General features: G+C 42.6%; 2 protein-coding genes across 4 annotated transcripts in view; both read right to left on the bottom strand.

Annotated features, from left to right (window-relative positions):
- Positions 1-2,459: 2,459 nt before the first annotated feature.
- On the bottom strand, positions 2,460-18,362 carry LOC140727111 (sialidase-3-like). Of its 3 annotated transcripts, none has more exons than XM_073044385.1 (3): positions 17,847-18,362; positions 7,252-7,464; positions 2,460-5,083 (listed from the first exon to the last, which is right to left on the bottom strand). In XM_073044385.1, exons 2-3 carry the CDS (start codon positions 7,450-7,452, stop codon positions 4,100-4,102), a joined length of 1,185 nt encoding a protein of 394 aa, XP_072900486.1. In that variant the 5' UTR covers positions 7,453-7,464; positions 17,847-18,362; the 3' UTR covers positions 2,460-4,099. The 3 variants fall into 3 exon arrangements, with proteins under 3 accessions (XP_072900486.1, XP_072900487.1, XP_072900484.1); XM_073044386.1 differs by having other exon boundaries at positions 17,877-18,362; XM_073044383.1 differs by lacking the exon at positions 17,847-18,362 and adding an exon at positions 11,502-11,544.
- A 782-nt stretch (positions 18,363-19,144) lies between these two features.
- LOC140727108 (glucose 1,6-bisphosphate synthase-like) overlaps positions 19,145-26,643 on the bottom strand; it is a 146,867-nt gene continuing 139,368 nt past the window's right edge. Inside the window, exon 14 of the mRNA XM_073044378.1 lies at positions 19,145-26,582. Within this exon, the coding sequence (XP_072900479.1) occupies positions 26,483-26,582 (100 nt within the window). The 3' untranslated portion in view covers positions 19,145-26,482. The remainder of the gene's footprint in view (positions 26,583-26,643) is intronic.

Raw genomic sequence — 26,643 nt, 5'->3', positions numbered from 1 at the left:
CGAAAGAGGGCAAGGATAAAATGGAATGTGGGTCATTATGACCAATATCTGTTCTTAATGTAGATTATTTACCTCCATCATGGCCAAACGATTAGAAGAGTTTCTACCCATACTGATATGTAAATGATGAGACAGGTTTTATACAACAATGCCAAATACAAGACAATATACCAAGGACACTTCATAGTATGGATCATATACAAAAAAAAAATCGAAGCAGTAGTGATAAGTATGGATGCTGAAAAGGCATTTGATTTGGTTAATTGGAATTTTCTTAACAGAATTTTACATAGATTTTGTTTACATGACACACTTATTAAAACTATACAGACACTGACAAGCCTACTGCTAGGATTAAAATCAATGGATATTTATCAAATAGCTTTACTCTAGAAAGGGGCATGAGACAGGGTTTTGCATGGTCACCGCTACTCTTCGCATTATATCTGGAACCATTAGTTCAATACATCAGAGAAAATGAAGATATCAGGGGAATTACTATCAAAGGGACAGTGCATAAATTGACCTGTTACGCGGATGACATTTTGATCTATCTAGGGCAACCAATATACCCTTTAGCTAAATTGATGCAATCCTTTGAACAATATGGTCAATTATCAGGATCAACATAGATAAAACCCAATTACTTTCATATAACTATAGCCCAAGAGAAATTAAAAGTAGATATCCCTGGGCATGGTAAACAGAGTCTTTCAAATATTTGGGTATCATTATGCCAAAAGATTTGGCAAAATGTTCAGAATGCAATTATCAGCCTATATATAAAAAAATAAAGAAGATATAACAAGATGGAACCTAATTCCTTTTTTTAGTCTCAGTACAAGGATTGAATCCATTAAAATTAATATATTGCCCAGACTGTTATATCTCTTTCAGACCCTACCAATAGAGATTAAGCAAAATCAATTCAATGATTGGAATAAAATGTTATCAAGATATATATGGCAAGGTAAAAGACCTAGAGTTTGTCTCAAAACTTTGCAATTAGCCAAGGAAAAGGGGGGATAGGGCCTGCCTTCTCTTAGAGATTATTATTTTGCAGCACAGTTGAGAGCTGTGATATGCTGGTTGTTACAAACCCCTAAGTTTCAGTTGCTGTGGGCTGTCACTTTAAAAGAAAGACAGAAATGGAAAAGGCGTATCAGCCTGCCTTCCAGCATATTTACATTTTGTTCCCAGGACAGTCACAGATACACACAGTCAGATGGAGAGAAAGAAAGAAGATAGAAGGGTCAAAACAAAGGACCTAGTGGCCAAAGGTCACTGGACTCTCCTAAACCCACAAAGGCGGGTTGATTATTGATCTAGTGCATACCAAATGTGTGATTGTCTCTTTGTTTGATCCATAGGAGTGGATATTTCTGCTTGGGAGTATCCTGTGAAGACCACTTGCCTGGGTGTGGTAATTCACTCGAAGATGGAACTCTGTGACAAATCACTGTTGGTGATAATTTGTATAATCCATATGTGGATTTTGTTGGAGTATCCTGTGGCTACTATTTTTGTTAACCTGTCGCTGGATTTGGGTGTGTTATGTGGTAACCACTTGTGAGAAGGGATACTCTGTGGAAGTCACTGTCGGTAATACATTGTGTGTTGCATCTGGATTGGGAGTACCTGGTGGAATCTACCTATGTGTTAACCCTTGCCTGGGTGGTAGTTCCCTTTGAAGACAGTACCCCTGTGATAAGCTACTATTGGTGATAATTCCTAAGTGGATTTGGAACGACGACGGATAAGACCTATGGTGATTGTTATCCTGTTTTACCACCGTGGAACCTGTAGAATACGACATAAATGCCTGCTCTCGGCATTCACCTTAGATTACAAATATCTCTCGCACATCATTTAATCCGTGGATGAACTGAACTTTCATACCTTACCATCTCAAGATTCTAAGCCTGGTGTCCCCGAGCTAAATAGTTTGGGAGTTATATTTACACATGTATACTCATAACACTTAATTTTTGATTATTTTTTCCTTTAAGTTGCTATATTCAGTAGATACTAATAAAGATAGTGGTTTTAACATCAAAACCAGACTCCAGGTGTGGTCTATTGTTGCTGGTTCATTTAAACTGTCATGGGTACGTGACATGTGCAACCCATCGTATGGCGCTCAATGGAAAAACATCGAAGACAGGATACCTTCCATCCCCATACAGGCAATTTTGGCTGATAACAATCTACAAAGTTACATAAATACTACTGATAGCCCACGGGTGAAATGGACTCTTAAAATATGGAAAACTATTATAAAAGAATATAAACTAGAGGGAGATATTGCAATTCTTAAATGGTGTGCATATGACTCGGATTTTACGCCGAATAAACTGGATGCTAGATTTAAGGACTGGACAGCTAAAGGAATAACAGTTCTTTGCAATATAATGAAAGAAGGAACACTGTTCAGTTTTGAAATGCTTAAAGAGAAACACTTATTAGAAAAACAAGATTTTTAATTGGTATTTACAGATGCGACAATATGTTAATAGGACACTTAAAAATGTAACCAAGGCAAGTACATGCTTGATAGAGCTATTTAGGAAAGCATGTAATTCAGATAGCGGTAGTAGAATCATTTCAAGTGTGTATAAGGGTTTGTCAAATCTTAAAACACATTCAACTTCATACATTAAAACAAAATGGGAGAAGGAAGGAGGGATAATTATATCTGAGGAAGAATGGAAAATAATATGGAGGTATCAATGAATGGAAGTGTACCAGTTCACAGAAGTGGAGGGAGTTTGGGTGGAAAAACTTGATAAGATATTTTATTACACCCTCTCAGAAATCCCATTATGGTAGTAACCTCCCTGTTTGCTGGAGAAATTGTGGAAATCAAAATGCAAACTATTAACATATTTTCTGGGATTGCCCCATTATCAAAGACTATTGGAGGGGGATACACAATGCCCTACAAGACATTTTTAAATGTGAAATACCCTTAGAAAGTAAGACCATTTATTTTGGGTATATACCTCAAGAATGGTTGAAAAGAGATAAATATTTAATGAATTTAATGAATATTTAATGGCTGGTAAAAAGACTCTTACCAGGAAATGGTTATCACAGGAGAGCCCAACTTTAAATGCATGGATGGAAATTACAATGGACATTTACAAAATGGAGAAGATAACAGCATCTGTTAATCATAAGTTGGAACAATTTGATTCATACTGGGAAAAATGGTTTAACTACGTAACACCTCATAGGCCTGATTTTATTCTCACAAATCAATGAATATGTTGTAAAAGATCACTCCCTACTTGTACTTATTTTTCTCCTTTTGCTTGTTCTTTCTTTCCTCTCTTTTCTATAATTGTATACCTCAGATATTATGTGGAGACTTGTGGCAAATATGAATATATGATATATATGTACAGTATCTGAAATACATCTTATGAAAATGTTCGTTTGATGATGAACTTCAATAAAAAATAAATTACCAAAAAAAAGTGCACAGTTCACTGAAAACGGCCATGCAAGTAGACAGGGAAGTGAAGGTGTTTAACATGCTGGCCTTTATCAGTCAGGGCATCGAGACTAGGAATACGCACATCATATTGTAGTTACATAAATTGTTGGTGAAGCCATACTTGGAGTATTATATAGTTTGGTCACCCTGTTGTAGGAAAGGTCAAACTGGAGAGGGTGCAGAAGAGATTTACGAGGATGTTGTCTGGACTAGAGAGGCTGAGTTGTAGGGTCAAGTTTGCTATGCTGTTCCTATATTCACTGGAGCCTGGGGGAATGAGAGGTGACCTCAGAAGTTTATAAAACCATAGGAATATGGAGAAGGTGAACAGTCATAGACTTTTCTCTAGTCCAAAACTAGAAGGTATGGGTACAAGAGGGGAGAGATTTAAAAGAGAGCTGAGAGGTACTGTAACTTGTTTAGTGAGTACTTGGAGCGAACTGCCAGAGGAAGTGGCTGAGGTGGGTATAATTGGAACATTTCAGAGACATTTAGATAGGTTGACAGAGGGGAAGGACTTGGAGGGTTATGGGCTGGACATGGAAAACTGAGATGAGCAGGAAGGATGTTGTGGTTGCCATGGCCTGTTTTCATGCTGTATTACACAGTGATGTTCTTCATCACGTCATTGACAGTGAAGAGACAAAATGTGATCTGCTCCCAGGAGTCATGTGTGCCACACTCATACAGGCAGGCGAAGCTGTGGGTGCCATGGACGTAGGCGAGGTCTGAGTAACCGCACGGTCCTGCCTGGATGACCCAGGGGCCACGCCAATTCCCTCTCTGGAGTGGGCTGGTGTTCAGGAAGACGCCCAGGTTGGTGCGGTTGCGGCATTGCCAAAAGAATTTGCGCTCGCCACACGGGTGTGTGTACAGGAGCCAGGACAAGCCATCCTCTGCAGCAGACTGACTGCCATTTGGCCCGTTGGGTGTGGGGAAGCTCGCCACGCTGCCCTGGCAGCCATCCTTGCTCTCGGGCAGACCCCGGGCCAGGCGGGCAATCTCAAAGTACCCGGGCTCGAGGCTGATGGCCTCCACGCGGGCCTGGCCACTTGTCCGAGAATTACAGTACAGAACACGGTTGTGGTTGGCGATGGTTATCTCAGCCATTTCGCACTCCACCCCTCGGTACTTGGTCAGTGGCTCCCCCACTGCCCAGTTCACCCCACCATCCTCGCTGTAGAAGTAAAAAGGGTGTGGGTGGGTGAAGAAGCAGGTTGGCAGGAGGCAGCATGGTTGCCGGACGATGTACACATAGGCGGGGATGACCAGCGTTCCACCCTCTGTCTGCACACCGTGGCCTGGCCCCACTGAGAACGTGGCCCAGCGGCGGATCCGTTGTCCGATCACTTTCTCCGTCACATCCCAGGGGCCAATCCATCTGCGCCCCGCATCTTGGCTCAGAACGTAGCAGAGCTTGGCAGCGTTCTTCCCGCTGCATACCTGTTGCCATTCCGATACCCCATCCACAATGCAGTTGAAGAAGAGGTAGACCGTCCCTCCCCGGCGCTCGTACACGGGACATGGGTTCATGGAACGGTAGCCCACCATGCCAGCCGCTTCCAGCTCGACCTCATCTTCCCACTGGAAACAGGGAACATGCCAATCAATGTGCAGAGTGAACAGAGAGGGTCAGACTATGTGGTGGGAATATGGTGAAAGGGTTCAGGTATAGGATAGAGATCAACAAATCATATACCATGCCACAGTCCTGTTCAATAATGCACACTCTCTGTATCATAGAACATTACAGCACAGTATGGGTCCTTTGGCCCACGAGGTTGTGCTGACCATTTAACCTAACAAGACCAATCTAACATTTCCCACCTAGGTAGCCCTCCATTTCTCTTTCATCCATGTGCCTATATAAGAGTTTCTTAAATGTCCTTAATGTATCTGCCTCTGCCACCACTCCTGGCAGGGCATTCCACACCCACCACTCTTGTGTGTAAAAAGACCTACCAAAATGTCCCCTATACTTTCCTCCAGTCAGTCACCCTAATATTATGCCCTTTTGTATTAGCCATTTCCACCCAAGAGCTGTCCACTCTTACCATCTTGTACACTGCCATCAAATCATTGCTCATCCTCCTTTACTCCAAAGAGAAAAATTCCAGCTCCTTCAAGCTGTACTTAAAAGACTTTCCCAGTGCTCTGTAATACAGGTAGCATCCTACAAAATCTCCTCTGCACTTTCTCTACAGCTTCCATATTCATCCTATAATGAAGGGACCACAACTGAACACAATACTCCCAAGAGTGGTCTAGCCAGAGTTTTTATTGATCTGCAACATTACCTCACGGCTCTTGAACTCAATCCCCCAACTAATGAAGGCCAACATGCCAAACACCTTCATAACCCTTCTATCAACATACATGACAACTTTAAGGGATCCATGGGTGTGAACTCAAAGATTCCCGTCCCTCTACGCTTCTAAGAATCTTGCCATTAACTCTATATTTTGCCTTCAAATTTGACCTTCCAAAGTGAATCACTTCACACTTTGAATAAGAGAAAATCTGCAGATGCTAGAAATCGAGCAGCACACGCAAAATGCTGGAGGAACTCAGCAGGCCAGGCAGCATCTGTGGAAAAGAGTAAAGTCAATGTTTCGGGTCGAGACTCCTCAGCAGGATTGGTAAAAAAGAAGTCAGAACAGAGAGGATGAAGAAGTACCAGATGGTAGGTGATAGGTGAAACTGGGAGGGGGAGGGGTGAAATAAAGAGCTGGAGAAGAAGGAATATGATAGGAGAGGGAAGAACACCATGGAAGAAAGGAAAGTGGGAGGAGTACTAGAGGGAGGTGAAGAGCAGGTAAAGCTATGAGGTGACAGAGGGAAAAGGGATGGGAATGGCTGGGGGGGGGGGCGGGGAAGCAATTACTAGAAGTTTGAGAAATCGATATTCATGCCATCAGGTTGAAGGCTGCCCAGATGGAATATAAAGTATTGTTCCTCCAACCTGAGTGTGGCCTCATTGCGACAAAAGAGGAGGCCATGGACTGACATGTTGGAATGGGAATGGGAAGTAAAATTGAAGTGGGTGGCCACTGGGAGATCCCGCTTTTTCTGGCAGACGGAGCATAGGCGCTTGGCGAAGTGGTCTCCCAATTTACACTGGGTCTCACCAATATACAGGAGGTCACATCAAGAGCACCGAATACAGCAATTGATCCCAAAGGACTTACAGGTGAAGTGTTGCTTTACCTGGAAGGACTGTGCAGGGCCCTGAACAGTAGTGAGCAAGGAAGTGTCGGGGCAGGTGTGGCACTTGTTCCGCTGTCAAGGATAAGTATCAAGAGGGAGATCAGTGGGAAGGGATAAATGGACAAGTGAGTCTCATAGCGAGCAATCCCTGTGGAAAGCAGAAAGCTAGGGGGTGGGGGAAAGATGTGCTTGGTGGGATCCCGTTGGAGAAAGCAGAAATTACAGAGAATTATGTGCTGGACATGGAGTAGACTGCAGCAGGAATTGAACCCTGATCAGTAATTACTGGCCCTATATAAAGTGTTAAGCTTACTGCTATGTTACTGTGACATCCTCACTTCCACTTATTCCATTTTATACTTCTCATATTCTCATTTACCCAGATTCTACAACTTTCGGCTGCCAAAAAACCACTTTGGATTGTGGGAAGAAACAGGAGCTCCTGGAGGAATGCATGTGGTCACAAGGAGAACATGCAGATTCCACAGACAGCAGCAGAGGTCATGACCAAGCCGGAATCATGCTCTCAAGGAACCAGCACCAACCTTCACTGTTCCATCATGAAAAGTCCCTCTCCGGAGCACCAGACTCTTTGCATTCACATCACTGGATGAATTTCGCTTCTCGGCAAATGCTAAGAAGACTGCATCTCTCTCCAGGTAAAGGAGGGAAGGTATACGATACACAGTTCCACTCTTCTTCTTCTCGAACAAGGTGACTGCACCTGGTATCTGGTCCATGGCCATGGTCACCCACCCCTGTACAAGGAAGTGAAGGAGAACTGTGTAAATAGTTGGTGAGGCCACACTTGGAGTCACACAGTCAACGTGCCGAAATAGGCCCTTTGGCCCGTGTAGTTCATGCCAAACTGCTATTTTGCCTAGTCCCGGACCAAGGCCCTCCGTAACCCTCCCACCCCTGTGCTTATCCAAACTTACTGAAATCAAATCCCCCTCCACTACTTCCACTAGTAGTTTATAGTAGTTTATTCCACACTCACCACCTACTGACTGAAGAAGTTCCCCCTCATGTTCCTTTTAAATATATTACCTTACGCTCTTAACCCATGAGGTCTAGTTGTAGTCTCATCCAACATCAGTGAAAAAAGCCTGCTTGCACTTAACTATACCACTTTTCCTGTAACTCAGGTCCTGAAGTCCCAGCACCATCCTTGTAAATTTTCTCCATACTCTTTCAATCTCATTAACATTGTATACAATGTACAGTTTTGGTCAAACTATTATGGGAAAGACATGATTAAAATGAAAAGACATAGTTAAAATGCCAGCACAAGAAGACTTTAATTATAGGGAGAGGCTAGGACTTTATTCCTTGGAATGTAGGAGGCGACAGCATTACAAAAATATTTAAAGCTATGAGAGGCAGAGATTAAATGGATGGTAACAATCTTTTCCCCAGAGTAGGGAGCCAAAACGATGGGCATAGAGAGGGTAAAGATTTAAAAGAGACCTGAGGAGTAAATTCTTCATGCAGAGGGTGGTGAGCAAATGGAGTGAGGCATATACAACAGTATCTCTTAAGAAGCACTTGGACTTCCTGCTTCCATCAGGAAGAAGGTACAGGAGCCTCAAGAACAAGAGAAAAGCTGCAGAGGCTAGAAATCCAAGAAACACACACAAAATGCTGGAGCAACTCAGCAGGCCAGGTGGTATCTATGAAAAAGAGTATAGTTGATGTCTCTTACCCAGACCTGAAATGTCAACTGCAGTATACTCTTTTCCATAAATGCTGCCTAGTCTGCTGAGTTCCTCCAGCATTTTGTGTGTGTTGACGTGAGTCTCAGGACTTGCCACCACCAGGTTCAGGAACAGTTATTAACCATCAGGCTCTTGAACCAGAGGGATCACTTTACTCGTCCCTCACTGATCTATTCCTACATATTCCTATGATTTTCATCTCATGTTCTCAATACTTACTGCCTATTTATTTATTATTTTGCTTTTTTCACTTGGAGTTTGCTGCCTTTTGCTCATTGGTTGTCCATCTTGTGGGTGTTCTTTTCAAATGTTTTTATTGTTTCTTGTATTAAGTGTGAATGACCACAAGATAACAGATCTCAGGGATGTATCTGGTGTCCTGTATGTACTTTGAACTTTGGATAGGTACATGGAGGAGTGGGGTTTGGAAGGATATGAGCCAAACACAGGAAGTTAGGCCCAGGAACCTGTATCTGTGCTGTATTGCTGTATTCTGTATCCTGGCATCACCCTGATTAAATCTCCCTCTTTATAATATTTTAATTATTCTTTGCAACTTCACAAAAGAAGAATCACTTGTCTAGCCCACTGCTAATCCCTCTAATAAAATTTATTTTTATTTAATTTTGCAAAACAACGTGGAGTAGGCCTTTCTGGCCCTTTGAGCCACACCTCCCCAGCAACCCCAACAAACTAGATTTAACCCAAACCTAATCATGGGACAATTTACAATATTCAGTTAACCTACCCGGTATGTTTTTTGACTGTGGGAAGAAACTCATGCATTCCACGGGGAGGACAAATGGAACTCCTTGCAGAGGGACACCAAGATTGAACTCTGAACTCTGACCCAAACTGTAATGGCGTTGCACCAACTGTTATGCTACTGTAGCACCCAGAAGTGTTTCTTAGTATGGTAAAGTGGACTCTTAACTTCACAACCTATCCTGTTATAATCTTGTACCTTATTGTTTACCTGCTCTGCACTTTCTCTGTAGCTGTTATACTTAATTCTGCATTCTGTTATTGTTTCATTCTTAAGTTGAAAGAAGAGGAATTACCGGTATATTGTTAAGTTGGTTCACCTCATGCAGAGCTTCCTTCTCCTAGAACCCTTCCTTAGCACTTCAACTTCAAGTTCAAAGTACATTTATTATCAATGTATACAGTACACAACCTTGAGATCTGTCTTCCTGAAAGCAGCCACAAAACAAACACCATAGAACCTGTTCAAAGACCTTCCCCCACCACCACAAAGACCAAACATGTAAAAAAAAAGGAACAAATCTCACAAACAGCAAAAAGTGAGCAAGTAACACACAGGGCATTAAACATCAAACCACAGACGGTCCAGGAGTGACAGCCACCGAGTCAGTTAGTTCAGTGCTGTGTCGATGGCTGCAGCCCACAGTCGCAGAGCCCGTTCTGCGCCAAAGTGCCTCAATCAAATCACATAGAAATATAGAAAACCTACAGCACAATACAGGCCCTTCAGCCCACAAAGCTGTGCCAAACATGTCCCTACCTTAGAAGTAGCTAGGCTTACACATAGCCTTCTATTTTACTAAGCTCCATGTATCCATCCAGGACTCTCTTAAAAGACTCTATTGTATCCACCTCTAACTCCGCCGCCGGCAGCCTACTCCACATACTCACCACTCTCTGCATAAAAAACTTACCCGATATCTCCTCTGTATCAACTTCCAAGCACCTTAAAACTATGCCCTCCTGTGCTAGCCATTTCAGCCCTGGGAAAAAAGCCTCTGACTATCCACACAATCAATGCCTCTCATTATCTTGTACACCTCCATCAGGTCACCTCTCATCCTCGTTGCTCCAAGGAGAAAAGGCAGAGTTCACTCAACCTATTCTCATAAGACATGCTCCCCAATCCAGGCAACATCCTTGTAAATCTCCTCTGCACCTTTTCTATGGCTTCCACATCCTTCTTTTAGTGAGGTGACCAGAACTGAGCACAGTACTCCAAGTGGGGTCTGACCAGGGTCCTATATAGCTGCAACATTACCTCTTGGCTCTTAAGCTCAATCCCATGATTGATGAAGGCCAATGCACTGTATGCCTTCTTAACCACAGAGTCAGGCTGCGTAGTAGCTTTGATTGTCCCATGGGCTCGGACCCCAAGATCCCTCTGATCCTTCACACTGCCAACAGTCTTACCATTAATACTATATTCTGCATCATATTTGACCTACCAAAATGAACCACCTCACACTTATCTGGGTTGAACTCCATCTGCCACTTCTTAGCCCAGTTTTGCATCTATCAATGTCCTGCTGTAACCTCTGACAGCCCTCCACTTCCTCATCCAGGTTATTTATAAAAATCACAAAGAGCAGGGGTCCCAGAACAGATCCCTGAGGCAAACCACTGGTCACCAGCCTCCATGCAGAATATGACCCGTCTACAACCACTCATTGCCTTGTGTGGGCAAGCCAGTTCTGGATCCACAAAGCAATATCCCCTTGGATCCCATGCCTTCCTACTTTCTCAATAAGCCTTGTATGGGGTACCCTATCAAATGCCTTGCTAAGATCCATATACACTACATCTATGGCTCTACCTTCATCAATGAGTTTAGTCACATTCTCAAAAAATCCAATCAGGCTCATAAGGTAGTACGACCTGCCTTTGACAAAGCCATGCTGTCTATTCCTAATCAAATTATGCCTCTCCAAATGTACATAAATCTTGCCTCTCAGGATCTTCTCCATCAACTTACCAACCACTGAAGTAAGACTCACTGGTCTATAATTTCCTGGGCTATCCCGACTCCCTTTCTTGAATAAGGGAACAACATCCGTAACCCTCCAATCCTCTGGAACCTCTCCCATCATCATTGATGATTCAAAGATCAGAGGCTCACCAATCCCACAGTAGCCTGGGGTACATCCCATCTGGTCCTGGTGACTTATCCAACTTGATGCTTCCTAAAAGCTCCAGCACATACTCTTCCTTATCATCTACATGCTCAAGCTTTTTAGTCTGCTGCAAGTCATCCCTACAATCGCTAATATCTTTTTCCATAGTGAATACTGAAGCAAAGTATCATTAAGTACCTCTGCTATCTCCTCTGGTTCCATGCACACTTTTCCACTGTCACACTTGATTGGTCCTATTCTCTCACATCTTATCCTCTTGCTCTTCACATTTTTGTAAAAAAACATAAACAAAAACACATGGAACATGAACTGCAGCGTTCTCAAAAGTGAGTCCACAGCTGCAGAGCACATTCAGCACTGAGGATATTAAACATCAAACTGCAGAATCCCCCAAACACAAGCACACAACCTGGGATGCATTCAACACTGAGGATATTAAATATCACACCACAGAGTCCTCCAAAAAAGAGTCCACAGCCATGAGCATATCTAACCTTGCAGCATGGGACCCAAGATTCCTGGGCCTTCCATCGGCAGCAACAAGAGGGAGACTGATCAAACGCAGGCAGACAGCGCCAAACACTTATTCATTTTCCGCTGTCATCTTCATTGGTTTTAGTGCTTTAATCAGCGTGGAGTAATGGAGCCACCACGAGGCTTGTGTTCTGCTATTAGAAAGCAACAGCCACCCCTGTACACTCTGCCTTCAACCTTGCCAAATCTCTCAGGAGATAGCAAAAAAACACCAGATCAACTCAAAAATAATGGAAATTAAAGGGTGCAATTGTTCCCAGTTCAGGAGAAGTATACTTAAAAGAAGAGTAGTTTTGTGAGCTGTCTGCAGGATCTGGCTGTTGGTCACTAGTGCCAGCTTGCCTTTCAGAATCAGAATTTTACAGTCAATCAACCGTACACACGTACACCGCCAAACATGACAATGTTCCTCCAGACCAAAGTGCAAAACACATAAAGTAATATTATCACAAATAATAAGGTGCATTTTTAACACAAGTTAAAAAGTAAACAGCATAATGATATTGGAGCCTCACATGTGATGAGACCTGAGTGGTGGCAGAGTTCAGTAGTCTTACAGCCTGGGGGACGAAACTGCTTCCCATCCTAACAGTCCTTGTCCTACTGCTATGGTACCTCCAGACTGATGGTAGAGGGGTCAAAAAGACTGTTGGACAATAGGAGGGCTTACTGACAATGCTAAGTGTCCTCATTTTATTTTGCTAAAAAGAGGTAAAAGGGATAGGTTAGTAGGTCATTGATGGAATGAGCTGAGGGGGAGGAGGGAAGTGTGGATAAGGGGTACTACATCGGTTTGGTCATCATCTTATACACCTCTATCAGGTCACCTCTCATCCTCCGTCGCTCCAGGAGAAAAAGCTGAGTTCACTCAATTTGTTTTCATAAGGCATGCTCCCCAATCCAGGCAACATCCTTGTAAATCTCCTCTGTACCCTTTCTGTGGCTTCCACATTCTTCCTGTACTGAGGCAACCAGAACTGAGCACAATATGCAAGACAAGTTCTTCATTGAATCTCGGTACATGTGACAATAAAAAAATTATAATTTCATAAAAGCAAGGGTGCTGGAAATACTCTGTAGGACAGACAGCATCCGGGGACGCAGTGGCAGAAATGACCTTTTAGGTCTATCAACCTTGTCTTTCCTGCAGACCAGCACTCTCTGTTCTAGAGCAGTCATAGACAGAAAGGAAACAGGCCTTTTGGCCCAGTGAGTCCATGTCTACCTGAACAAGTCCCATTAGCCTGTGTCTGGTCAATATCCATGGATCGATCTTCTTCTTTGGGATGTATCTACCACATGCCTTCCAAATTGCTCCCAGAAATTCCAGCCATTGCTTTTCTGCTGTCATCCCTGCTAGTGTCCCCTTCTAATCAACTTTAGCCTGCTCTGCTCTCATGCCTCTGTAGTTCCCTTTACACCAATGCAATACTGATACATCTGACTTTATTCTCCTTTACAAATTGCAGGGTGAATTCCATCATATTAAGATCACTGGCCCCTAAAGGTTCCTTTTTCAGAACTCTAAGAATCTACAAATTCCCCCTCTTGGGATCCAGCACTAACCTGATTTTCCCAATCTACCTGCATATTGAAATCCCCTATGACTATCAAAACATTGCTCTGTTGACATGGCATTTTCAGAATCAGAATCAGAATCAGGTTTATTATCACTGGCATGTGTCATGAAATTTGTTAACTTAGCAGCAGCAGTTCAATGCAATACATAATATATAAGAAAGAAATAATAATAACTAAGTAAATCTTATTCAGTATACATATATTGAATAGATTAAAAATCGTGCAAAAACAGGAATACTATATATTTTTTAAAAAGTTGAGTAGTGTCCAAGGGTTCAATGTCCATATTATGTATTGCATTTAGCAACTGGATGTCAGAGGGGAAGAACCTGTTCCTGAATCGCTGAGTGTACTTCCTACCCGATAGTAACAGTGAGAAAAGGGCATGCCCTGGGTGCTGGGGGTCCTTAATAATGGGCGCTGCCTTTCTGAGACACTGCTCCTTAAAGACGTCATGGGTACTTTGAAGGCCAGTACCCAAGATGGAGCTTCTTTTGGTCCTGTGCAGTAGCCCCCCCCCCCCCCCACCCCCCATACCAGACAGTGATACAGCTTGTCAGAATGCTCTCCACGGTACATCTATCTCCCATTGTAACCTGTAGTTCACAACTTTGCTACTTTTCGGAGGCCTGTATAGAACTCCCATCAAGGTCTTTTTAACCTTGCGGTTTCTTAACCCTACCCATAAGGATTCTATATTTTCTGATCCTGTCATCTCTTTCTAAGGTTTTGATTTCATTTTTTACTAACAGAATCACCTCAGCCCTTCTGCCTACCTGCCTTTCAATACGATGTGCATCCTTTGACATTAAGCTTCTAGCTATAATCTGCTTTCAGCCATGATTCAATGATGCCCACAACTTCATAAATGCCAATCTGTAACTGTGCTACAAGCTAATCTATCTTATTCCGTATACTGCGTGCATTCATATAACACCTTCAGTTCTGAATTAATCACCCTTTTTGATTTTGTCCCCCTTTAATATTGTAAATCATCCTGTTGTCTGCAATTTTATCATTACCCTCTCCTTGCTAGCAGTCTCATTACACACTGCCTCTGTTTGTAAACATACTGCCCTATCCTCAGCACTATCACTCCAGTTCCCATTCCCCAGCCAAATTAGTTTAAACCCTTCCGAACAGCTCTAGCAAACCTGCCGCCAAGGATATTGGTTCCCTTCAGGTTCATATTTAACCAATCCCTTTTTTACAGGTTGTACCTTTCCCAGAAGAGCCTCCTGCACCAGTTCTTCAGCCACACATTTATCTGCTCCTATTTCTACCCTCACTGGTGTGTGGCACAGGCAGCAATCCAGATATTACTACCCTGGAGGTCCCGTTTTTCAGCTTTCTACCTAGCTCCTTAAAATCTCTCTTTAGGATCTCCTCACCTTTCCTGTCTATGTCATTAATGCTAACATGAAGCAAGACTTTTGGCTGCTCACCCTCCCCCTTTAGAGTGTTGTGGACCCGATCCGAGACACTTCTGACCCTGGCACCTGGGAGGTAACATATCATCCGGGTGTCTCTATCGCATCCACTGAATCTCATCCCTATTCCTCTGACTATGGAATCTCCTATCACCACTGTGTTCCCTTCACCTCTCTTCTCTTCTGAGCCACGGCACCAGAGTCAATGCCAGACCCGGTGGATGTACACCACCCTTCTCCAGTAGGTCGTCCCTCTCAACAGTATCCTATCTGTCACTTCTTCAGCCTCCTGCATGAGCTGAAGGTCATCGAGCTGCAGCTCCAGTTTCTTAACACATTCTCTGAGGAGCTGCAACTCAGCGAACCTAGTGCAGATGTAGTTATTGGGAGCCTGGAGGTTCTCCAGAATTCCCACATCTCACACACAGAACACAACACAGCCCCCGGAGCCATTCTCACTGCACTCACTGTGCCCTAACAGACGAGGAATGAAGAATAAAGAAAAAAACACTTGGGAGATGCTTACCTCACCCAAGCCTGATGAGCCAGAGCCAAAGCCTCACCACTCTGAAACTGGCCTACCCACACAATGGCCTCTTACACCGGCCTTATTTTTATTTGCCTTTGCTAATGAATCCGTTCACTGATTGGGCGCAGTTCAATAAATCTTCAATTGTGGACCTGCATGAAATCTCCTCTTCTTTTAGCACACCCATTCACTGATAGGGTGCAGTTCAAACTCCAAAGTTTAATGGGAAGGTGTCACAAGCAGGAATGACAGCAGAGCAGCAATGGGTGGAGTTTCTGGGAGCAATTCAGAAGACACAGGCTAAATATAGACCAAAGAAAAATAAGTATTCTAAAGGCACGTGGCTGACAAGCGAAGTCAAAGCCAACGTAAAACCAAACAGAGGGCATATAATAGAGCAAAAATTAGTAGAAAGTTCAAGAATCGGCAAGCTTTTAAAAATCAACAGAAGATTAAAAATTCAAAAAGGAGGAAAAGATGGAATACAAAAGTAATCTAGCCAATAATACTAAAGAGAATACCAAAAGTGTCTTCAGATACACAGAGTAAAAGAGTTGTGAGAGTGGATATCGGACCACTAGAAAATGATGTTGGAGAGGTAGCAATGGGGGAAAAGGGAATGATTAACCAATTAAGTATTTTGCTTCAGTCTTCACCGTGGAAGATAATTGCAGTATGCCGGAAGTTCCACAGTGTCAAGGAGTGAAGTGAAGAAATGAGTGCAGTTGCTATTACTAAAGTGAAGGTGCTTGCGAAGCTGAAATCTGAAGGTAGATAAGTCACCTGGACCAGATGGACTACACCCCGGGGTTCTGAAAGAGGTGGCTGAAGAAACTGTGGAAGCATTGGTAATAATTTTTTAAGAATCACTAGATTCTGGAATGGTTCCGGAGAACTGGAAAATTACAAATGTTACACCACTCAAGAAAGGAGAGAGGCAGAAGGAAGGAAACTACAGGCCAGTTAGTCTGACCTCAGTGATTGGGAAAACGTTGGAGTCCAATAAAAGATGAGGTCTCAGGGTATTTGGAGGCACATGATAAAACAGGCCATAGTCAGCATGGTTTCCTTAAGTGAAAATCGTGCCTGACATATCTGTTGGAATTCTTTGAGGAAATAAGTAGGTCAAAGGAGAATCCGTGTACTTGAATTTTCAGAAGGTTTTTGACAAGGTGCCACACATGAGGCTACTTGACAAGTTAACAGTCCATGGTATTACAGGAAAGATACTAGCATGGATCAAGCACTGGCTAATTGGTAGGAGGCAAAGAGTGAGAATAAAGATAGCCTTTTCTGGTTGACTGCCAGTGACATGCAGGGCCTGATGTTCAGACTGGTACTTTTTACGTTATATATCAATAATTTGGATGACGGAATAGATGGCTTTATAAAGTTTGCAGATGATATGAAGACCGGTGAAGGGGTATATAGTGCCAAGGAAGCAGAGAGGCTGCAGAAGAACTTAGACAGATTAGGGGAATGGGCAAGGAAGTGGCAGATGGAGTACAGTGTTGGCACGTGTAAGTCCGCACTTTGGTAGGAATAAAAGTGTCGAATATTTTCTAAATGGAGAAAAAAATAAAAAATCTGAAGTGCAAAGGGACCATGATTCCTCATGCAGGATTCCCTAAAGGTTAATTTACAGGTTGTGTCTGTGCAGAGGAAGGCAAATGTGACATTAGCATTCACTTTGAGAGGACTAGAATATAAAAGCAAGAAGGTAATGCTGAGGCTTTAGAAAGCACTGGTGAGTCCTCACTGGGAGTATTGTGAGCAGTTTTCAGCCCGTTATCTGAGAAAGGATGTGCTGACATTGGAGAAGTTCACGAAAATGATTCCGCGATTGAAAGGCTTATAATATCATATGAGGAGCATTTGATGGCTCTGGACCTGTATTCTCTGGCATTTAGAAGAATGGGGTGGGGAGGGGGGTTCGGGAATCTCATTGAAAACTATCCAATATTGAAAGGCCTTCATAGAGTGAATGTCCTATAGTGGCGTGGGGGGGGGGGGGGGGGAGTCTAGAGCCAGAGGCATAGCCTCAGAATAAAGGGACGTCCGCTAGATGAGGAGGAATTTCTTTAGAAAGACCGTGGTGAATCCGTGGAATTAATTGCCACAAACGGCTGTGAAGGCCACGCCATTGGGTATACTGTATTTAAGGCAGAGGTTGATCGATTGATTAGGCAGGGCGTGAAAGGTTACGGCGAAGGCAAGGAATTGGGGTCGGCAGGAAAATATATAAGCCACAATGAAATAACGGAGCAGACTTGATGGGCTAAATGGCCTAATTCTGCTCTTATTATCTTAACGGTAGATGAACAGCGTGGGCCGAAGGGCCGGTTTCCGTCTCGGTAAGAATCCTGGGATCTATGCGGGGAGCGAAGAAGATGCGGAGGTATTATCCTTCTGTGCGGACACGTAACCCGAAATTAACAATGTAATTGCCTTGAAATCCACGAAAGACCGAGGCCTCACCACAGACTCCGGACCCAGGTGCAGACGCGGTCCGACCTGCCGTTCTCGTCCCCGTCCCCACTATCACCATGGTAACCGCTCCTGCGGTATCGCGCATGCGTGAGACACGGTCCGAGCACCAGGCTTTCGGGATCTCTCCAAGCTTTATTCGCCACAAATGAAAGACTTTTGAACCGTGTTTAGTATTGTAACGCAGAACTGTAGCAGCTTATCTGCGTATAACAATTGCAACTTTAGAAAAAGCAGGCTATTCAGCTCTCGTCTCTGATGTCCCATTCAGAACTTACATAGTTGTACCGTGGAGAGCATTCTGACAGGCTGCATCACTGTCCGGTATGGAGGGGCTACTGCACAGGACCGAAAGAAGCTGCAGCTGGTTGTAAATCTAGTCAGCTCCATCTTGGGTACTAGCCTACAAAGTACGCAGAACAGCTTTAGGGAGCAGTGTCTCAGAAAGGCAGCGTCCATTATTAAGGACCCCCAGCACCCAGGGCATGCCCTTTTCTCACTGTTACCATCAGGTAGGAGGTACAGAAGCCTGAAGACACACACTCAGCGATTCAGGAACAGCTTTTTCGCCTCTGCCATTCGATTCTTAAATGGACATTGAATCTTTGGACACGACTTCACTTTTTAAAAAATACAGTATTTCTGTTTTTGCATGTTTTAAAAATCTATTCAATATATGTAATTGATTTACTTGTTTATTTTAATCTTATTTTTTCTCTCTGCTAGATCATGTATTGCATTGAACTGCTGCTAAGTTAACAAATTTCACGTCACATGCCAGTGATAATAAACCTGATTCTGACTTGTCTATGCCACACTGGTGATTAACAGCAAATTTCATTGTTTGAATTATATCCCTCAACACCTTTCCTTTCCAAATACCTGTACAAAAGCCCTGTTAAAGCAATTAAAAAAAAAACTTTGTCATTGGATTGAGCAGTATCTCGACACTTTGTGCCGATGAAGGGTCTCGGTCCGAAACATCGATTGTTTATTCCCCTCCATTGATGCTGCCTGACTTGCTGAATTTTCCAGCATTGCGTGTGTGTTGTTCAAGATTCCAGGCATTTGCAGAATCTTTTGTGTTTTGGATATTTGGAATAATTTTCCAAACTTTTTTAAATTGTTTATTGTAGCTGCCTCTACCTTTGATTCTGGCTGCTCGTTCCAGATCTTCATCACCACCTGGGCTACCTACATTCCCGAGAAAATAAACAGTGAAAAAAGGATGATGTAGACACAAGAAGAATCAGACATACTTTGTATGCTTTTATAGACTTTATTCAAACACATCACTGAACACTAGTGTGGGTCTGTTAACTGTCTCCACCCTTCTTTGGAATTAAAAGAACCATTTCAAAAGGGTGGAGATTATTTTTAATCGACTGTGTTTAAAAACTGCCATGGATGGGTTGATAGCCTATGCCTAAATGCCTTTTTTCCTTTCATCTGGCAGCCTATTTCTTGTTCTAGTGAATAACTTCACCACAGCCCTTGGAAAAGGCTACTAACTCACATCTGCTATGGGCAAATATACTGAACTACCTAGTCAAACTAAAGACCCAGAGAATTATAATTAACTCTGCCACAGAGAGCTGCAAAAGAAGGAAGGTTGGGCATCAGGCTTGCAATTTCATCCTGTAAAAGCTACAGAAACGCCAACAAAAGCTCCAAAGATCTCAGCCCTGGGAGAGGAAGTTTTTTTTTGCCTAGATGATGTATGGATGTGCTACACCTACATTTGAAAGACTGGCCCAGGACAGAGGACAGTGGTCTACGTCCCAGTAGGGATGATGGGCTTAAGAAGAGAAAGAGTGACTGCCAATATTCACAGGAAACAGAAATTAACAAGATAAACACTCCATGGGATTGAAGAGTGCAGACGAAGGGGTAAAGGATCAAATTTTGCAACAATTCCAGATTCTGAACATGAAAGCAGATGATGTGTGGAACTGGTCAGTTGTTAGTCTGAGTGCACAGAAAACTAAAGCACGCACTTAACAAACGAGTTCAGTGTTCCTCCAGACCACACGGCACATAAACCAAATTATCACCAATATAATTCAAAATTATATTGTAAATTATAATTATTGTAACTATTTGTGCTATGTGCAACCATATGTACTGTACTGTGTTTTGCACCTTGGCCCAAAAGGAATGATGTTTTGTTTAGTTGTATACATATGTGTAAACATGAACTTCAAGAGCTTCGTTCACAACAGACACAACTTCTTTTCATATTTCAGGTTCTATACAAATGTAGCTGTTAATGACATTTGTATGATTAATTTGTAAAATTAGCTGCCACTGTTTATTGTAGTTTTCTGTGCTACACACTTGATAACATTGAGTTTTATTAACATATATGGCATTATTTTTTGTTCTGTGGGTGCACTGTGGTCTGGAGGAATATTATTCGGTTTTATGTATGTACAATACATTTGGAACTTTAAAACAGAAATGGAGATTGTTGAATTCAACTTCAAGTTCCTGAACAGCTCTTGAACTATTGGCAGTGGAGAAACAATGGAAGGTGACTGTATGTAAAGGGAAAAGGGAAGTATGCAAACACAGAGTCAATTAGGTAAATATATCATTACAGAAAGCTCAAAAGTAATCTTGTGAGACAAAACAGAGAAGTGCACAGAAAGCATCACCAGCACAGTTACTTCTCCAGCAACAAGACAGGACAAGGTCACTCATGGCCTGGGTCCATACAGTTATCTCAATATAGCCAGAGTCCATCTTGGGAGACCGGTATAGTGTACCAGTCATGGTTGGCATTGGTTGTAAGGCGGTCACAGCCATACGCCGATGCTTTCACACTGCCCAGCTATGAAGGCAGAACAGAGCTGGCTTTCACTCTCTTCTCCAACGGATGGAAACCAAACAGCCAATTTTGCTACAACCCCATACACAAAGAACTCTGCTTTAATGGCAGGTGATATTTGGAATTTGTTTACAGTGGCTGCAGATTTGAAGGGTAAAAGTTAGCTAGTGATTGCAGACCCTTGTGGTTTAAAATAGAGAGGGTAACTCAAGTCCAACATTCCAAATTCACCCAGCAGTCTAGGCTCAAAATACAGGCATCGCTAAACACATAATTGAAAAGATTCTCTCTCCTAACACTGGGACAGCACAAATTCTCAGCTGCAAGGGTACAGGAACTACAGGTTCAGAAGAAGAGTACAGTGGATTCCAGTCAATTTGGCCATCTGTTAACTAGGGCAGCCTTTTATGTGGGACAACTCTTAGAACAAAAACTAATCGAGAAAATAGCCGGGATTCTATTAGTTTATTTGGGACACTAATCTGCTCAACTGGGGCAGCAGACTGTTGCTGATCAGTTTCTAACTAGTGCTAGTCATGTTCACTTGCGTGGCTGTTAGACACTACATTGTGCTCAGAGTGAACAGTTTTTAAACAGTGTCAGTTATGTGTGTGTGTTCAAGAAGCAGTGATTCTTGTCACTGATACTTGGCCAGAAGTAATAGTTTTATAGGACTGTAGTAGTATTAATAGTGTTCTAATTTGTTCTGTATTTCATTCAAATACATAACTTGTTACTCAGTTAAACAGTAGTTTGTCTTTTAAAAAAAAATACCTTTTTAACTATTTCTATGAAACCTCAGCTATTTGGGGCAGCCGCTTAATTGGGCCAAAATGTACTGGTCCAATGTGTTACAATTAACCAGAATCCACAACATTTGCTTTTTCTAATATACAGTACGTACATTCAAGTCAATAACATGGACTCTCCCTGGCTTCAATGAAACAATTACTTCTGGGTGTGGTCAATGAAGGGGACAAATACCTTTATGCAGTAACACTGAACATCTTTCATATGAGACAATGGAAGAGTTTAAGCAGCATTTCACATAGTGCAAGACCTTCCACATATTTTCATATGATTTTAATTAAGTAATGGTTCTCCATTACTTAAAATTCTCAAATAAATTACTTTGAAAAGAAGTTTAATTAAAAATTGTAACATACTAAACAGCACACAGAATGCTGGCAGTCTAATTCCTCTTTCTAGTAAACAGCTTCACCACAGTACCTTGGGAAAGGTCACTTGCTCAGATCTGCTGTAGGCAACCGTACTGAGAGTCCCAGCCAAGCTATAGCCCCAGAGGATTATAATTAACTCAGCCATGGACAGTCCCAAGACTGGCCGTGAAAGGAGAAGGGCTAGGCATGGGACTAGCAACCTCATTCCTCATTTAGTGCTACAGGAATGCCAACAGAAGTTCCAAAGCCTCATTCCTGAGAAAGGAGGAATACACCATGATGGGCTACACTTAGAGACAAAATGAAAGACTGGCCCAGGACAGGGGTCTCTGATGAGTTGCTGTCAGTGACCTTTGCATCATTAGGGGTGATGAGCGATTTATTATTGAGAAAAATGAAATCTAACTTAAGTGACTTACTTACTTAAGCCCATCACCCCTTCTGGGGCATAGACACCAAATGCAGCTCACCAGAGTCCTTTGCCTTAGACAAAGACCATTCCTCTCCCAGGGATGAGGTCTTTGGAGCTTCTGTTGGTGTTTCTGTAGCTCTGGGTTTTTATGGGATGAGGTTGTTAGTCCCATGCCCTTTTGCAGCTGAGCTTGGGACTGTCCATGGTGGAGTTAACTTGAATTGGCGCTGCTCTGTAATTTCAATTTTGCCAGATATTGCAAATACTTTACTACAACTCAAGATGTATGAATTCTGATGTATATTTATTGAGCTGTATTAATAATGGAATTCTATGCTCAAGAGCCAATTGCCTGCTGTGTTCCACCAGCATTTTGTGTGTGCTGTGTGGGTGTGTTTTGCACCTTGGCCCTGGATGAACACTGTTTTCTTTAGCTCTATCCATATGCATGGTTGAATGACAACTAACTTCAACTTTTGCAGTAATGATGAAATTAACACGATTTATACAGGTGTTTCCCTTTTTTGTGTGTTAACCTGGAAGATGCCATCACTAAACACAAGAGTTTGAAATATTTTAGAAAAGGTATAGTGAGTGATGGAAATATGGATGTTACGTAAGACTCTTGCAAGAGATTGGAGAGGTGGGGAATTTGATACTGGAAAGGACCTAGAGGGCCAGGCTAAGCCATTTTTAAAATTACCTTAATTCAGGTGATTGGATATAGGGTCATATGCAAAAAGAAAAACAAGATGCAGGAGGAACTCAGCAGGTCAGACAGTATCTGTGAAGGGAAACGAGCAGTTGATATCTTGGGTGACCTTTCGTGTGGTCTAGATGAACAGCCTCGAGCTTTCATCTGTCGGCTGCTCACTGCCTGAACTTAAGTTCCTCCAACAGCTGATAAGTTGTTCCACTAAGGAAGCAACTCCTGCAGACAACAATGCTGGAAGACCAGCAAGGCCTTGGGCCACATTTCTGAGCACCCCAGTATCAAGAGGTGAGGTTTGTAATCACTGTAGAACTGAGCCTCTTAGTGTGGATGGACATATTTCAGGAAACTATTGCTGACAAGGTGCCACTTTTAATAAAGAGAATTCTGTCACGTTACCTGATGTGACTGACAGGTTCTAAGATAATAGCAAGCTCCTCAATAAGGCCTTTATAAGGAAATTTGTCTGTTTTGGAACATTGTGGAGTTTCTTTTTCTTTTTCAATCTTTTTATTAAATTTCAAATTAATAAACACATTGTGAAGTTTGAGAGCAGTTTTTTTTTGGCTTTACCACTGGAGTTCTAGGGAGAGCTCCTTTCCACATGACGACTCTGACCACAATTCTACATATTGTGATGTTTAAGAGCTTTTCTTGACTGTCAGCTTTTTGTAAGAACTCCCCAATCATCTCCACACCCTCCAGCCAGTGTCCCTGTGACACCATCTCCTTTGCAAGGTCATTTCCACTGTACCATGCCCCTGGCTGAGAAGAGACAACCAACATCAGCAACTTAGCAACTGCAGGGCCAATGTTCGTACAAATGCAAGCATCAAATTTCAATTAGAAATTACTTTGGGACATGCAAGATAATACTCTGTCATGGATGGTCCACAGCCCAGCTGCGAAAGGTTGGGCTGGGGGCTAGCAACTCCATCCCATAAAAACCTATAGCTACAGATCCAAAGGCTTCATCCCTGGGAGAGGAAGGATCTTTCCCAGAAGACATTTGAAGTTGTGTGGTGAAAGCAAAAGCGATAGGATCAATCAACCTTGGATTGGCCCAGGCCAGAGGACTCCAGCAAGCTGCTATTAACCATCTATAATCCTAGTAGGGGTAATGGGCTGAAGAAGAATGCAAGATGACATTTCCTTTCTTAACCTGGAGCTGAAAAGCAACTGGAAATAAAAAAAAACAATATAGTGGATGCTGCAATATAAATGAAAAGTGCTGGAAATGCTCACAAGTCAGTCAGCAACTGGGAAGAAACAAACTGCGGTAGCTATTCTGCCTGCAGTCAGCTCACACAGCGTAGCACAGACTAGGAACCACAGCTACAATAGCTGGGCTACGTACCTCAGGTACATAGACTCTGCTCTAGGTATATCAATAAATAAAATTAAAGACTTAAAGAATCAAAGCTCCATTTCGCAAATACTAAAATAAAAACTTTAAAATGTAAAATAAGACTTCTAGTTTAACCAAATGCACACACAATGAATTAAATAAAATAAATAAGTCCTCTCAAGCCTTTGGCAAAATGCTTCAGCCCAAGAGAGACAGGTATGATTACAACAAAGAGTCAGAATTTCCCCGGTACTCTACATTCTCTGTAGCAACTATTCCTGTCTGCGGTAATACTGCAGTGTACGCCCCACATCATCATATTGCTCATATGAGACAGCAGAATTTTCAGGTAAGTTAAGGGGGAAGATGTCAAGAGGTAGGTTTTGTTTTACACACAGAGTGGTGGGTGTGTGAAACACCCTGCTGAGGATGGTGGTAGAGGCAGATACATTCTGGACATTCAAAAGGCTCTTAGATAAGCACATGTATGATAGAAAAATGGAGGGCTATGTGGGAGGGGTTAGATTGATCTTGGAGAAGGTTAAAAGGTTGTAAGCTGAAGGTCTGTACTGTCCTATCACACAGATACAGATAAAGAAAGGTTAACGATAACCTGGCACGATATGTCCACTCAGAAGGACAGTCATACGCCATCTCACAGCAAGGGGCAGCGAGAGAAAACAGCTCTCCTCAAGCAATGGCTCCCTCTCTCAACACTGCAGCTCATGCAATAAAATACATTAATGTATTCCAGGCCATACCCAATAATTGTAATTCATGAAGCTTGGCTAGGAGGCTTCTCCTGATCCAAGACCAATGTGTAAGGAAGGCTATGTCCATGGGAGAGACTGTCTGCTGTGCATAAGCCATTCCGACTGGGAGAAGGGTCATAAACCTGTGGCATCACCCGTAGCACTTACCCTGTACTGAATAAACACAAGGAATTCTGCAGATACTGGAAATCCAGAGCAACACACACAAAATGCTGAGGGAACTCAGCACGTCAGGCAGCATCTATGGAGAGGAATAAACAGTCGACGATTTGGATCTAAACTAGTCCTGATGATAGGTCTCAAAATGTTGACTTTTTATTCCTCTCTATAGATGCTACCTGACCCACTGAGTTCCTCCAGCATTTTGCACCTTGCACTGAAGATGGTTTACACCAGCCTAGATGAAGAAATCTTCTGCTTTACTTCGCAGATTCACTGACAAGCCACTGACCTCCCAGAAGGAAGGGCTGCTGAATTAGCTACTGTCCTTATTATCTTCTGCAAAAAACCCCACTAGAACTGGCAAACAGGGTAGTAAAAAAATCTTAAACAAATATGCCTGTAGCTTTTTGATTAAGGGATGAATTGCTTGTGCAAATTCATAAAAAGCAGCAATGAAATTTTAAGCAGAAAGGGATACAAAACCCACACAAAAATGCTGGAAGAACTCTGCAAATCAGGCAGTATCTATGAAGGATCTTATCCTGAAATGTCTGCTGTTTATTCCCCTCCATAGATGCTGTCTGACCTGCTGTGCTCCTCCAGCATTCTGTGGGTGTTGTTCAAAATCTCTCGGCATCTGAAGAATCTCTTGTGTATCTCTTAGGAGATACAAAACAGGTTTTTAAAAAATCTTCCCTGTGTATAAATACATTGAAAAGTGGCATTGTGTGAGTTTGATCAGTGACAGCTGGATTGCACATCTGTACAGCACACTCAAGTAATAGTTGAGCACTGGGAACACCCCTGCCACTTGCTGACTGAGTCTCCACACCATTGAATGGTGATGGTAAGAGGTTGTGCTCTGGGTATCAGTGGGGACTGGATTCTATTTGCTGTTATTTGTTTTGGACTGCATCCAGAAAATGAACACACAATACCAAGTAGAAGAGACCAGAGAACAACAAGGACTTGCTGCAAAATGGGCTACAAATCATCTCTGGATCAAAACCGGCTTATTTTCTGAAAACACTGCAAGTTCGGTAATATGCCATAGAGCTGTCAGGCAGGCAACACCTTCAACATAGTTCCTTCTGTTGCAAGTAGGTCTGGTGGCGTTCCCCACTCTCACTCTCTTTATCAGTCCAACACCAGACATACTCTCACTGTTATGGACACATTTTAAATGCGTGCAATCAGCCCATTCTTCTCTGGCTCGAGGAAGTTTCTGACTAATGCGTCAATCAGTTTGTTGAGCTCTTCTTCCAGGTAGTCTGTGTCACTGCAGAGAGAGAGAGTGCATTTCTTTTAAAGTCAAGCAAGCAGCTGGGGAAAAGGCACAG

This window comes from Hemitrygon akajei, chromosome 4, assembly GCF_048418815.1.
Source record: "Hemitrygon akajei chromosome 4, sHemAka1.3, whole genome shotgun sequence".
In the NCBI taxonomy this organism is placed as follows: domain Eukaryota; kingdom Metazoa; phylum Chordata; class Chondrichthyes; order Myliobatiformes; family Dasyatidae; genus Hemitrygon; species Hemitrygon akajei.
This window is presented reverse-complemented; position numbering and strand designations above follow the sequence as displayed.